The sequence below is a fragment of the Euprymna scolopes genome, chromosome 8, assembly GCF_053919585.1.
Source record: "Euprymna scolopes isolate OS-2025 chromosome 8, ASM5391958v1, whole genome shotgun sequence".
NCBI lineage: Eukaryota > Metazoa > Mollusca > Cephalopoda > Sepiida > Sepiolidae > Euprymna > Euprymna scolopes.
The window spans coordinates 3,054,647-3,069,916 of record NC_136489.1 but is presented as its reverse complement, the minus strand read 5'-3'; the positions used below and the strand labels follow the sequence as shown (position 1 = coordinate 3,069,916).

Sequence of the window (15,270 nt, the reverse complement as noted above, 5' to 3'; positions counted from 1 at the left end):
AAATTAGATCATATGGAATCACTGGAAGAATTCATAACGTAATTAAATCCTTCTTAAGTAATAGAAAAATCAAAGTTGTCCTCGACGGACGTACATCCAAACAATATGACATAAATGCGGGAGTGCCTCAGGGGTCTATCCTTGGACCTCTATTGTTCCTGATATTCATAAACGACCTCCCTGATAATATTGTTTCGGAGATGGGTATATTTGCCGATGACACCACTCTCTATAACAGATATGAGGGGAAAACAAATGAACACATATCCAAGAAAATGGCAGAAACACTAGAGGATGACCTCCAATCCGTAGTGGAATGGGGACAAAAATGGTTGGTCTCATTCAATGCTGCTAAGACTAAGCTTGTTTCCTTCAATAACTACAAGAAACCTTCTCTACCACCAATAGCAATGGCCAAGAACACATTGCCTGAAAGTACTTCTTTTAAACTCCTCGGCCTAACGTTTACAGGGAATATGAACTGGAATAGATACATTGAGAGCATTGCCAAGGCTGCTGCAAGGAAGGTTGGCTCCCTCTACCGTGCTAGAAAACTACTTACGCCTGCCAGTATCCTATACCTCTATAAGGCAACCATTCGCCCATGTATGGAGTACTGTTGTCACATCTGGGCTGGTGCATCTGCTGCTTGTCTCTCGCTCCTGGACAGGGTTCAAAAAAGAGTCGCAAACCTGATAGGTCCTGAACTGTCATCTGGGCTTCAACCTCTGTCCCATCGACGAGATGTTGCATCCCTCTGCCTGTTCTACAAATACTTTAATGGTGAATGCTCTGACGAACTGCAAACACTTGTACCTCCCCGACGTAACTACCCCCGACAAACCCGACAAGCTACTAAGTCTCATCCCTTTACAGTGGAGATCCCTAGGTGCAAGAAAGCCTTTTACTCCAATAGTTTCTTCCCCAGAACTGCGGGTCTTTGGAACTCCCTTCCGGGATTCTGCTTTCCCAACTGCAATGATATGCAGAAGTTCAAGTGTAATGTTAACAAACATCTTTCTACTCTTCTCCCTTCATAATGACCCCGCTAATTAATTCCCTAATAGTAGCCCCCTGCTTCAAAGTGGCACTGTGCCTTGTTTGGGGTGAAAATTGAATAAAAAAAAAAAAAAAAAAAAAAAAATGTTAAGAACGGCTTTCGGAATAAACAACCTCAACCTCAAAAGCCGTTCTTAACATGGGGAGGTTTGGAGGGGTTTATTCCGAAAGCCGTTAACATGGGGCGGTTGGGGGTGTTTATACTACGCTGGGGCAGGTCGTAAAATAATACCACATAAATGAATAAACCAACGTTATAACTGAGAATTTCGGATGATGTCAATTAAAAAATACATCATTTTAAAAAAAAATGAAATAAAATTATTATAACCAAACTTTTTAATGGCAGAAACAAATATAAAATAACTGACTTGTTTGGATTTTTGCAACCAAGATTAATTTTTATGTACAGTGTGTGTGTGTGTGTGTGTGTGTGTGTGTGTGTGTGTGTGTCTTTATTCGTGCGTTCTTAATACAATTCAATATTTATTTAAAGTGCGATGTATGTAGGTGTGTGTGTGTGTGTGTGTGTGTCTTTATTCGTGCGTTCTTAATACAATTCAATATTTATTTAAAGTGCGATGTATGTAGGTGGTCAGTGGAGGAGAAATCCTTCTAGACCGAGGCAATTTTTATGCATAATAAAATCACAAGTATAAACAATCGAGGTTTTTAAAAATATATTTTATTCACATATCTTTTATAACTTTTATTTTTATAAAGATGAAGTGTAGTATCACAAGATATAAATCTTTTTATATTTTTTTTTATTTAAAAAAACAAAAAAACTTGCTATTTGCTTACTTCTCCATAAAGACAAATTAAGTGCAAGTAAGTTTAGCGTCCGAAAATTTCAATTTCCAATGTTTTGCAATTAATATAGGTCATTCATTTTATTTTTTTATTTTTATTATAATTATTATTATTAGTTTTATTAAAATTCTGTAAATATATTTAAAAAAAACGCACTCAGAAAGACACCCATTTCTTTGAATATATTTCTTACATTTACGTTCGTTTTGTTACTTACACAAAAAGTTTTGTGTAAATAGAAAAAAGTTTTTTTTAATCCTTAAAAGTTTTGTAAATATTTAATATTAAAGAAAATATTTTGTAAATATATATTTTTTTCTTTTAAATCTTAAAAAGTTTTGTAAATATATTTTTAAAAATCTTGCTCGCGAACATTCGAATATGTCTGCTATTGGACCTGTTTACAAGATGTCAAGGTCGAATAACCGGTGTCTCTTGAATTGTTCGCCTATCTTTGTCGTCTGCTACAGGGTATCTAATCTTTACTTGATCCAATATTACTAATAATCAAATATTTAAAAGTAAAAAGAAATTGTGCATGTATTAAAAATAAATAAATAAGTAATGATTTTAAAAGAAAAAATAAATGCATAGAAAATAAAGTATTACCAAATATTTGCTAATAGCAAATATTTAGAAGCCAAAAAAAATAGTGCATATACAGAAAATAAAGTATTACTAAATAATTAAATATTTAAACAAAAGAAAATAGTGTATGTATAAAAAATAAAGTATTACCAATGTTCAAATATCTTAAAGCTAAAAATTATGTATGTATAAAAAATAAAGTATTACCAATGTTCAAATATCTTAAAGCTAAAAATTATGTATATATAAAAAATAAAGTATTACCAATGTTCAAATATCTTAAAGCTAAAAATTATGTATGTATAAAAAATAAAGTATTACCAATGTTCAAATATCTTAAAGCTAAAAATTATGTATGTATAAAAAATAAAGTATTACCAATGTTCAAATATCTTAAAGCTAAAAATTATGTATGTATAAAAAATAAAGTATTACCAATGTTCAAATATCTTAAAGCTAAAAATTATGTATATATAAAAAATAAAGTATTACCAATGTTCAAATATTTTAAAGCTAAAAATTATGTATATATAAAAAATAAAGTATTGCCAATGTTCAAATATTTTAAAGCTAAAAATTATGTATATATAAAAAATAAAGTATTGCCAATGTTCAAATATCAAATGCCTAAAATTAAATATTTTAAAGCAAAATAAGTAAATGTACAGAAAAAAGTATCCACAAACAATCAAATATTTTTTAGCAAAAAAATAGTGCACGTAAAGAAAATAAACCATCACCAACAATCAAATATTTTTTAGTAAAAAAATAGTGCACGTAAAGAAAATAAACCATCACCAACAATCAAATATTTTTTAGTAAAAAAATAGTGCACGTAAAGAAAATAAACCATCACCAACAATCAAATATTTTTTAGCAAAAAAATAGTGCACGTAAAGAAAATAAACCATCACCAACAATCAAATATTTTTTAGCAAAAAAATAGTGCACGTAAAGAAAATAAACCATCACCAACAATCAAATATTTTTTAGCAAAAAAATAGTGCACGTAAAGAAAATAAACCATCACCAACAATCAAATATTTTTTAGCAAAAAAATAGTGCACGTAAAGAAAATAAACCATCACCAACAATCAAATATTTTTTAGTAAAAAAATAGTGCACGTAAAGAAAATAAACCATCACCAACAATCAAATATTTTTTAGTAAAAAAATAGTGCACGTAAAGAAAATAAACCATCACTAACAATCAAATATTTTTTAGTAAAAAAATAGTGCACGTAAAGAAAATAAACCATCACCAACAATCAAATATTTTTTAGTAAAAAAATAGTGCACGTAAAGAAAATAAACCATCACTAACAATCAAATATTTTTTAGCAAAAAAATAGTGCACGTAAAGAAAATAAACCATCACCAACAATCAAATATTTTTTAGCAAAAAAATAGTGCACGTAAAGAAAATAAACCATCACCAACAATCAAATATTTTTTAGCAAAAAAATAGTGCACGTAAAGAAAATAAACCATCACCAACAATCAAATATTTTTTAGCAAAAAAATAGTGCACGTAAAGAAAATAAACCATCACTAACAATCAAATATTTTTTAGTAAAAAAATAGTGCACGTAAAGAAAATAAACCATCACCAACAATCAAATATTTTTTAGCAAAAAAATAGTGCACGTAAAGAAAATAAACCATCACCAACAATCAAATATTTTTTAGCAAAAAAATAGTGCACGTAAAGAAAATAAACCATCACCAACAATCAAATATTTTTTAGCAAAAAAATAGTGCACGTAAAGAAAATAAACCATCACTAACAATCAAATATTTTTTAGTAAAAAAATAGTGCACGTAAAGAAAATAAACCATCACCAACAATCAAATATTTTTTAGCAAAAAAAATAGTGCACGTAAAGAAAATAAACCATCACCAACAATCAAATATTTTTTAGCAAAAAAATAGTGCACGTAAAGAAAATAAACCATCACCAACAATCAAATATTTTTTAGCAAAAAAATAGTGCACGTAAAGAAAATAAACCATCACCAACAATCAAATATTTTTTAGCAAAAAAATAGTGCACGTAAAGAAAATAAACCATCACCAACAATCAAATATTTTTTAGCAAAAAAATAGTGCACGTAAAGAAAATAAACCATCACCAACAATCAAATATTTTTTAGCAAAAAAATAGTGCACGTAAAGAAAATAAACCATCACCAACAATCAAATATTTTTTAGCAAAAAAATAGTGCACGTAAAGAAAATAAACCATCACTAACAATCAAATATTTTTTAGTAAAAAAATAGTGCACGTAAAGAAAATAAACCATCACCAACAATCAAATATTTTTTAGCAAAAAAAATAGTGCACGTAAAGAAAATAAACCATCACCAACAATCAAATATTTTTTAGCAAAAAAATAGTGCACGTAAAGAAAATAAACCATCACCAACAATCAAATATTTTTTAGCAAAAAAATAGTGCACGTAAAGAAAATAAACCATCACCAACAATCAAATATTTTTTAGCAAAAAAATAGTGCACGTAAAGAAAATAAACCATCACCAACAATCAAATATTTTTTAGCAAAAAAATAGTGCACGTAAAGAAAATAAACCATCACTAACAATCAAATATTCAAAGCAACAAAAAATTAAGACAAATAAAATACATAGTTTTTTGTTTTTTTTTTTGCAAATTAAATCCAAGGTAAATACATTCATCTCAATAACTCAATTAGGTCAAAATTTTTCTTAGCTTCTCCTGACTCATCCTCTGCAATCATTTCTGTCAGACATCATATATAGATCCTTTAGATGGCATCAAGAATCTTCTACAAGTTGGATTATGTAGGTGCGATGAGGTAATGAGTTAAACATAGACAATGAAAACGAAAGATCAGCAGAAAATGTCGACTTCAAGACATTTTTCTTGAAGGCCACAAGAACAATGGAAATGTGTATAGTATTTTTTTTAGAGATAAGTTACTGTACAACTTTTAATTCATTATTATTTAGCATTTTTTTGTTGCTGTTTTTTTTGTACAATGTCCGTATTAGAATAAGTTTCAAGAAATTCCCCATTGAAATGACTCAAGGAATTAATTATTATACTCCAAGAGTCCCTTTGCCCTCTAGAGGAGGAGCAGTAGCAATGAATTATTTCATCCAATATATCTTGGTCAAGAATAGTCTAGCAGCTCCCTCTCCAGACTACATAGAACATCCACCATCTTGTATTACCAAACGTTCACCCATTTTAGCACTGATCAGGCTCAACATTGCTTAACTTCGATGATCCAACAGAAACCATTTTGTCAACATGATTATGCTTCTTATTATTATACTAGATATGCGTAAATCAAATGTTTTCCTTAAAGTTTTCTTTTTTTTTTTTTACAATATATTTTAATCCCACAAAATACATACTAAAATATTCATTAGTTTTGGGATTGATTTATTTTTGAAAAATGTTTCATTTCATTTAGTCACAATTTTCATTTAACTCACAGAGTGATCAATCTCTTACTAAATAAAAGTGAGGCATTTTTTAACAAAAGCCAACAAAAAAAGGGTGAAAACATAAATATTCAACAAATAAATGTTAACGAAGGCCAGATACGTTACTCTTCTAGCTTCCTGGATAAGTATTTTTGTGTTATAACTTATTTTAAAGCATGTTTTTGTTCAATACAAAACTAGTGTCAACTTTTTTTTAGATTGGGTCCACCCACCTCCACAATTTTCTTTTAAATGACAACTTTTATTGGTTTTCAACTATGCTGAATCCGAAAATTGCATTGAAATTTTGCAGAAATAATTATATAATATCCAGATATAAAAAGTTGTATTATGCATTGTATTTTTTGGCAGCCATCTTTTTTACACGCGTGCAATGTCAGTCATAGATGAGTAGATTTGTTTATGGCGCGCGCACGCGCGTAAAAAATGGCCGACAAAGAATACAATGCATAATACAACTTTTTATATCTCGATAACTACTTATTTCTGCAAAATTTCAATGCGATTTTCGTATTCAGCATAGCTGAAAACCTTCCAAGTCGTCATTTAAAAGAAAATTGTTGAGGTGGAGGTGGACCTAATCTGAAAATTTACCATCGAAAATTCGGGTTTGTATTACTGTACACATAGATTCGAAAAAGTTGTCAAAAAACAAATAAATGTTATCAAAGGCAAGATAAATTACTTTTCTACCTAACTGGATATATTTTTTGTGTTTTTATTCAGTGTAACATGTTTATTCAGCTCGAAAAACATGCAGTAGCAGTGTTTACCGATGTATTGGAAAATTCAAAATGGCGCCCGACTCTCTCTCGAAGAGGGTAAGTTTGAGAAAAGGTATTATAAATAATAAACTAGACAAAATACTGTTAGAAATTCGCTCAATATATGTTACCGTGACATAAGTTGACATATATTCGGTTGTTTTTTAATAGTATTTTGTCTAGTTTATTATTTATAACATCTTTTCCCAAACTTACCGTGTTAAAGAGACAGTCGGGCGCCATTTTGAATTTTCCAATACATCGGTAAACACTGCATGTTTTTCGAGCTGAATAAACATGTTACATTGAATAAAAACACGAAAAATATATCCAGTTAGGTAGAAAAGTAACTTATCTTGCCTTTGATAACATTTACTTGTTTTTTTTTTTGACAACTTTTTCGAATCTATGTGTACAGTAATACAAACCCGAAAATTCAACAGAATCAGAGCTAATAACTGTCACTAATTGTGCGAAAATGTATATTTTATTGCTAGCATTTTTGTGTAATTTTAGATTTTAGAGCGATCGAACCCCACTGTTGTCACCTATTACTTTGTTTTTCAAACTTTTATAAATATTTGAAAATTTTGATGGGGTATAAAAACAGATAAAAAGATGAGGTACTGGTCGCGGTAAGAGTTCCCTGCCGAACACCCTCCAAAAACAATGATGTCTCCCGTTTCTCGCGCAGCCGCAAAGGACATGTTTTAGTTGCCATAGTAACAACACTTTTTATCGACATTGTTTTACTGTTTAAAGACATTACTACACATTTATTAATAATATCTCACTTTTAATCACTTTTATCGACTTTTTAAAACTTTTTTTTTACTCTTTTTAAATGACAACGTTAATGTTTATGAATATTGAAATAAAACATTACTACACATTTATTAATATCTTTTTTTTTTGATCCGTGCTGAAATAACGTTATTATTTAAAAAGCCATTCTTAACACGGGGAGGGTGTTTTGTACCTATTCTCTACTTTAACCTTACAATTGAATAAAAAAAACATTAAACTTTAAGCTTAGAAATACGATTTAAAATATAGCGCGGATCATAAGTGCACTAGCACCCATTTTCTTATTAATAAATGTTTAGTAATTATTTTTCTTTTAATATTCATAAACAGTAAAAACGTCGTCATTTAAAAAGAAAATGCTATTTAAAAAAGAAAATAACATTGATTAAACGTAAGTAAATTTATTATTCTATCATCATTTTGTGGTAAGTAAATTTCAAGAACCGCCGATAAGTTTCATAAAAGAAAAAGTCGATAAAAGTGACACAAACAGTAAAACAGTAAAAAAAAAAAAGATATTATTAATAAATGTGTAGTAATGTCTTCTATTTCAATATTCAATATAAGAAAAAAAAAAGTCGATAAAATTGACACATAAACAGTAAAGAAAAAAAAGATATTAATAAATGTGTAGTAATGTTTTATTTCAATATTCATAAACATTAACGTTGTCATTTAAAAAGAGTAAAAAAAAAGTTTTAAAAAGTCGATAAAAGTGATTAAAAGTGAGATATTATTAATAAATGTGTAGTAATGTCTTTAAACAGTAAAACAATGTCGATAAAAAGTGTTGTTACTATGGCAACTAAAACATGTCCTTTGCGGCTGCGCGAGAAACGGGAGACATCATTGTTTTTGGAGGGTGTTCGGCAGGGAACTCTTACCGCGACCAGTACCAAAGATGAATATCAAATAACAAAAAATATGAATATTAAATAAAAAAAAAAAAAACAGAAAAAAAACGTATGTCACATAAAAACAAAAACAAGATGTGCAGTAGATTAAAGCTTTCCCTTTTGTTTCTTATTCGTTCAGCTTCCTCTTCTTTCTTCTTTCCTTTATTGGATATTTACTTCGAGCTATGATTGGGATGAATACTAAAAAGCAAATGGTTTTACTTACTACCTTTTTTCTTAATCCTTTCCATTGGGATTTGCTTTCTTCATTATTCCTAAAAGCAAGAAGTTTTCACAGAAACATGTGAACTGAAAATATTTTCCAACAAATAAAAATTATTTTAAACTCAAAAAACAGTAACAAAAAATCTACAAGCCTATTAAACAGTGGTTTGATGAACAAAAATTCAAAGTTCTTCTGGGGGCACCTTCTATGCGACACAGTGTGTCCTGACTCTCCAAACCCGGTCGAGATGATTGGAATGCAACAAGTCGAAATCCCTTGAGTCTGTACCTCTATCTCCAGTGAACACGTGACACCCAGAAGGTAAACGCACACACAGACACACACACGCACAACTTTGAAATAAACTTTGCTTACTACTTATCCAAGAACTTCAAAACTTCTTAACAATCTTTGGTATTTTAAAGTATATTTGTCATTTCTTTAAAATTGTTGATATATAAATAAAATATATATAAATATTTTTTGTTTGTTAATTAATGTTTTCTCATTTCATTCATAAAATCCTGTCATTGATTTAGCACTTTAATTGGTGAAAAGAAAGATCACCAGTTAACAATTACATATTTGTTAGCACTGTTTCTTGGCACTTTCCAAAGATTTATTACCATCAAAAGACACAACATATAGCCAGGAATGGCACCTACCTCACATGTTTACATATGTACACATTTGCAGTGGGTTGAAAGTTATCTTATGTTCCTGTACAGGTGATATTTCATATTGCAGAAAGTTTGGAAGGAGAAAACACGTTGACACAATGAATGAAAACACAGGTCAATAAGTTGATAGTGTGTGAACAATATGCGTGTGTAATTACTATTGGAAAAAAACGGGGGGGGGGGATTTTTTACGGTCTTCACCGTCTCGTCGATAAAGCCTTTGTCCAACACGGGAATGCTGAACTTGAAGATAACCGACTTTGTTTTCTTTTGTGCGGACGCAACTCTCCTAAAAAATGAAAACAATTTATTTGCTTGGGACTGTTAAACTGCATAAGTACCAATTTTTACAAACTTTCTATTAAAACATGTTTTAAGTTAATTTTTTTTAAAAGTTATTTAATAGTAATCTCGAAACTCTAAATAATTTGCGTGACTGAAATAGGAATTAACCAAATTTTTAATAATTTTTTCTGTTTATTTTTCGTTTAGAATCGAAATAAACAACAATTGTTAAACACAGTTGCTACACGACGGAAAAGGGAAATAAACAATGTCCGTTATGAATATGAGCCAATCAAATCGCTCGGTTCGGATTCAACTTGTAAATTCGTGGCGGATGGCCGCGTATTTTTCGAACTCCTCTCTTGTTGCTAACGGCAACAGTTTGGACAACTAACTGCAGTCTAATTTTTAAAACTTTTACCTATATTTTCAAATAAGTTAGACAACATAAAAAAAGGTGACAAGTCATTAATAAGGACGACATTAGCAAATTGACTTTATTTTACGCATGTCGTGACCGTGTTTTTTGTTTTTTTTAATAACACGAATTACGACCAGTCTTTTTATTCGGGTATTTTTTGAAGAAAAAAATATTTGCAGGCTGTGAAGTCTCAAATAACGTGGAGATAGAAGTTTATTTAAAAAAAACAAAAAAACAAAATGGAACCTTCTACCGGATCTGTAAGCTTCAATCATCCTCTGAAGTCTATAAATAATGCTTCCTCTAATCGGAATAATACAAGTCCTTTGGATTTTTCATTTCGGAGATTGAAAGATATTTCTACCATCATGGACGACGAACAGGCCTCGCTTACTACACCAGTTGACAACAATAATGAGGATAATTTAACACCAACTGACCACACGAGCGCGACAACAACAGTTGCAGAAGAAACAACCGATTATTCAGATCCGGCAAAAACAGGTGACTTCCCCAAACCAACCCACAGACGACACAAATCTCGAAGCAAATGCCTTCGTTTAAATAACAATTCCCTAACAAGTGTCGATGGGTTGACTAATATCATATCTTTCTTATTTCAGCATCCAATGTATCTCTCCTGGTTGGATTTCTCTTTTAACAGGTTGACAGAGATCTCCACGGTCTTCTGTGATTTGCCCTACCTGCAAATTTTGTACCTACACGGCAATTGCATTGCGGAGTTGTCCCAGGTGGAAAACCTTCGCGCCGCGACCCGCCTGAAGAAACTGACCTTACATGGTAACCCGATTGAAAATGTTAAAGATTATCGGAATTCTGTGCTGACAACCATCCCGTCCCTCAACGAATTTGATTTCAGTTGTGTTGTGAAATCGGACCGAACCAATGCCGAGGTTTGGTGCAAGAACCACCAAAATCTGATGGCCAGAAAGAGAAATGCAAAACGTAAAAAAGCCCAATTAGAAAATGGGGTTTAACTCCCCCCCCCCTTTTAAAGGTCAACAATTATTAACATTTGACAATCATGAATTGACTTTAAAGTTAAATTCTTAAACATGAAAATATGTCGCTTTATTCTGTTTGCGAAAATTTAACTTGGCAAAGATGACATAAACTTTGTAAAGGTTGTCGCGATACAGGGTGTGGAATCTGTAATTAGTGCCCTTCATTAACGCAACAAGCACTAACATTAAGTCCGGTGACAATACGCCAACCCAGACTTGGTGATTTCTTTAAAAAAAAAAAAAAAAAGTCCTCCATCCTTGTTTCATTTTTCTGAAGGCCACCTACAGATTCTGCATGCGGTTTTGCTGCGGTGACATTATGTGAACTTTTGGTTTTTGGTTCTGGACCCTAAAATAAACACCCATCAATAGTTCTCCCTTGTCTTAAAAAAAAAAAAAGTGAAATCCTGAATATAAATTTTTATCGAAAAAACTGTATACAGTTTTTTCGATAAAAATTGTATTGAAATATTCTCATGCTTAATGTATTCGCGTTAAAATCATGAAATATAAAAAATAGCTTTCACTTTAACTCGCTAAAAAACTATTTTTTTTTTTTTTTGCTTTGTATTAACTGAACCTTGTTCCAAGTTTTAGATTAACTAGCTTTTCTTTTCCTATTTCATATGTAAAACTTAATTGATTTTTAACGCCAATACATTCAGCATGGTGTGTGTGTGTGTATAATATATATATATATATATATGTGTGTGTATATATATATATACACACACACACAATGCTTACACTAAAACCCGGTTTAGAAGATCAAACAAAAAAAAACATTGTTTGGGAATATCGAAATTCATTGCACTAAATAATTTAGGTGACTGAAATAAGAATGAACTTTTTTAAAGATTTTTATTATTAGTAAACCATTAAACCATTAAACCAATAAACCATTACATATTTTTAAAAAATTGATGTCGCCTGAATTTTCCTTTAAAAAAAGTGAATATTTAAATGGGAAGGGGTTTATTGGAAATATTTTTAAAGTAAACATTTTTAATCTTTGCAAAGGTGCTTGTACAGATCCCTCCTTAACATGGCCGTCAACATCAGCTGGGCGAAATCCAGTAATGCCTTAATAGCCAAAAGACAACTACACGAAATGAAACCCGGGTTCTTGAAATCGAAAAGGTACTAATTTATTTACATTGTTGATGCCTACATTATATCTTTTTTTCGGCGCACGTATGGAAGCGATACCCCCCCCCCATCTATTTTTTTATTTTCGTTTTAATTTTTTTGCGGATTATTATCGAATGGACACTGGTCTACTAGATTATAAAAAAAATTAAGTCAATATTTATAGGTAGGGGTGCTCAGTTTTTAATGCAACGTTTTAAGAAATCAATCACCCATTTTAGAACCACTCAACGTTTTTAGACCAAATTTCGCGAATTTAACCTTTTTTTAAAAGCAGTTTAGCCAATTTTTTTTAAGATTATTTTAAAAAGTGAAAGTTCAAAAAGGCTAAATTTTCAAAATTTGGACTAAAAACATTGTTCTGAAATGGGTGCTCGATTTACTAGAACGTTGCATTATAAACTAAGCACCCCCTTTAAATATTTAAATATTGACTTTGAAATAAAATTTGATAAAATTGTAAGCTGGTGTCCATTCAATAATAATCTGCTGAAAAAAAAAACGAAAATAAAAAAATGCAGGGGGGGGGGGTACCGCTTTCATACGTGTGCCCCTTTTTTCACACAAGGAAAAGTTGCTTCTGACTGTTGGAAGGTGAAGGCGCGACGCTGACAACAAACGGCGCAGAAACAAAAAGCAAATTACAAATGTAATACCTATTTAGTAGTCGCACACATACATGCATACATAATGATGATCACACAAGAAACAATAAAATATAATTACAAAAAGAAAAAGGCGAAGTTGACTGTCTTGAATTCTTTTTTTTTTTTTTTTCGTAAAGCTAATGTTCCTGATAAAAATGTATTATATATGAAAAAAAAAATAATGTGGGACGGGGTGTGTATGTCCCTCGGGGCCCCCAAACCACCAGAATCTAAGCCATTGTTGAGTTACCTCAACAATCTTGTCTGGGGGATGATTTTGTGCATTTCTAGGAAGTCCACCCTCATAGGCCCTGTATTCTCTCTTTGAGAAGGGCTTAGTTTATGGCTAATCGCCTGAGGCGCCCCTACTAAGGAATGCTGCAGGTTATTTGATATGATAGGGGCGCATTTGAAATGAATGTTTTTGTTTAAGGCACAATTGTACCATGATACATAGCTTTTGCATTTCAAACTTTAATTCAAGCTGTTATATATAAAAAATAATTTTATAAAATCAACGGTATATTCTCTACAGTGCAATGTAAACTATAATGTATTGTGAACTAAGTCGCTGCAGGGAGGCATGTGATGCTTCCTCCCAGTGCACTGCGATGGGTCTCCAACTAGAGCAAGCAATCGACTTGATTGAAAAATGGGCGATTTTATCAATAATAAAAATATGGGAGTGTGAAATATTTGTTGATTATTCAATCCTGGGCAACGTCGGATCTCCCTGCTAGTAAATAAAACAAATAAGCGAAAAATAAAATGTGACAATATAATTTTTTTTTATTATTGTTCACCATTAAGCCTAATTTGTATGAGTTTATTTAAATCTTACCAACGTTATTTGGAAAAAAAAAACAAAAAAAAACGGTGATATTGAATTTTCTTGTTCGCGTGCCTCTATTCCAAATCCGTGGCCATCGGCTGCTATTAGTGGATTGTTTCTATTATATCAAACGATCATAAACAACGTTTTAAGTTCAACTTGGACGGTTTCTAACTGAAACAAACACTAAAAATAATTAAATTAAAAAAAATAATTTCTTTGAATTATTTGATGGTTTTCTATGACCAATTAAAAATTCCATTTATACTAGAAATTTAATTTTCATTTTTAAAAAACTTATTAAAGCAAATTTAATAAATTGCTAATTTTGAAAATTTCCTGATTTTATCATTTTCTTTCAATTATAATTGCTTAGTGCAGGAGGCGCTGTCTATTGATGGTGGCCCACAACCACGAATTCAGAATTGGAGTGTGTGAGCAAGAAAATTTAATATAGCAAAAAAAGATAAACTAATAGAAAAGTAATTTGAAGTATATATTTTTATTTATATAATTCGACAATCTCCAACTTTAAAATTTAATTAAACTTGGGAAACTAATCTTTTAGTAAGTTGTGTCCCAAGTTCTTTGTGTGTCATCACTTATTAAGGCCACAAGCCACTCAATCATACGGCTTGATAAGATGTATAGAACGTCAGTTGAATGATTTTAAACAAAATCTGCTTATCAATATGGTTTATGACATTTGTGATAAATGACTTAAAAACAAGTATATTTTAAAAAATTTTCATGTATTTGTATTGGTTTTGTTAATTTTGCATTTTCACACAATCAGATAAAGTTTTTACAAATTATTTCTTGGAAATTTTCTGGGGTTTTTTATTTTTTAAATTTCTGTTTTAGTCACATGAATTGTTTATTGAAATGGTTTTCAGCATTTTCAAACAACTAAGAAAAAACATGTTTTAGCAACAGATTAAAAACATGGATAATGGACTTGTCTGCAAAACCTGTTAAATTATTATTTACTTGTAGAAAGATGGTGTACATGTCAAAGTTTTAGAAACTACTGTCTTTCATTTTTCTGAATATTTTAGATGAGGATTGATAATTTGGATTATTTGGACGTTCATTCTCATCACGTATCCATGTGGCGTAATGGATAAAGTACTTGGTAAATTCAGTTGTAAGTTACACTCTCCTAAATATTTGAAGGTTCAATCTTAAGTATGGGCGACACTCAAAAATTGAATTGCAAATTACTCAAATGGAAGGAAGTGTTTTTTTTTTTTTTTTCTTTTTTACTTTTCATGTGGTGTTGGTGTGCCTTTGTATGAAGGTCACAGTTTGTTGTATATTTAAACCGATATAAAATTTTACCATCAGAGATGATCAGATTCCAAGGTAAATATTTGCTGAAAAATGACTGCATTCCTATTTATTCACTTGTCCTGTCATTCCATTTTAAATTTGAGTTATCTCCCCTTTTTTCTTTTATAGTAAAATAATTTTATGATTTATTCTTAACAATCACTTATTGACCAGATAGTTTGTTTTTTTTTCTTCCTCTATCTGCAGGCAAAAATATTGGCTCTCTCAAAACTCGTTTCAATGCTTGTCC

General features: G+C 30.6%; 2 protein-coding genes across 4 annotated transcripts in view; one reads left to right on the top strand and one right to left on the bottom strand.

Moving 5' to 3' along the window:
• The window catches only part of LOC145283486 (RING finger protein 145-like), a 72,975-nt gene extending 63,523 nt beyond the window's left edge, over nt 1-9,452 (bottom strand). Inside the window, exons 1-2 of one of the 3 annotated variants that reach the window (XM_080132309.1) lie at nt 9,315-9,449; nt 8,650-8,698 (exon numbers count right to left, since the gene is read on the bottom strand). The gene's annotated coding sequence lies outside the window, so the exon portion shown is untranslated. Of the gene's footprint in view, nt 1-8,649; nt 8,699-9,314 lie in introns of all 3 variants that reach the window. The other 2 variants (XM_080132311.1, XM_080132310.1) reach the window with 2 other exon arrangements.
• Nucleotides 9,453-9,775: 323 nt separating this feature from the next.
• On the top strand, nt 9,776-15,036 carry LOC145283488 (leucine-rich repeat-containing protein 51-like). Its single transcript, XM_080132312.1, has one exon. It carries the CDS (start codon nt 10,275-10,277, stop codon nt 11,031-11,033), a length of 759 nt encoding a protein of 252 aa, XP_079988438.1. The 5' UTR covers nt 9,776-10,274; the 3' UTR covers nt 11,034-15,036.
• Nucleotides 15,037-15,270: the final 234 nt, after the last annotated feature.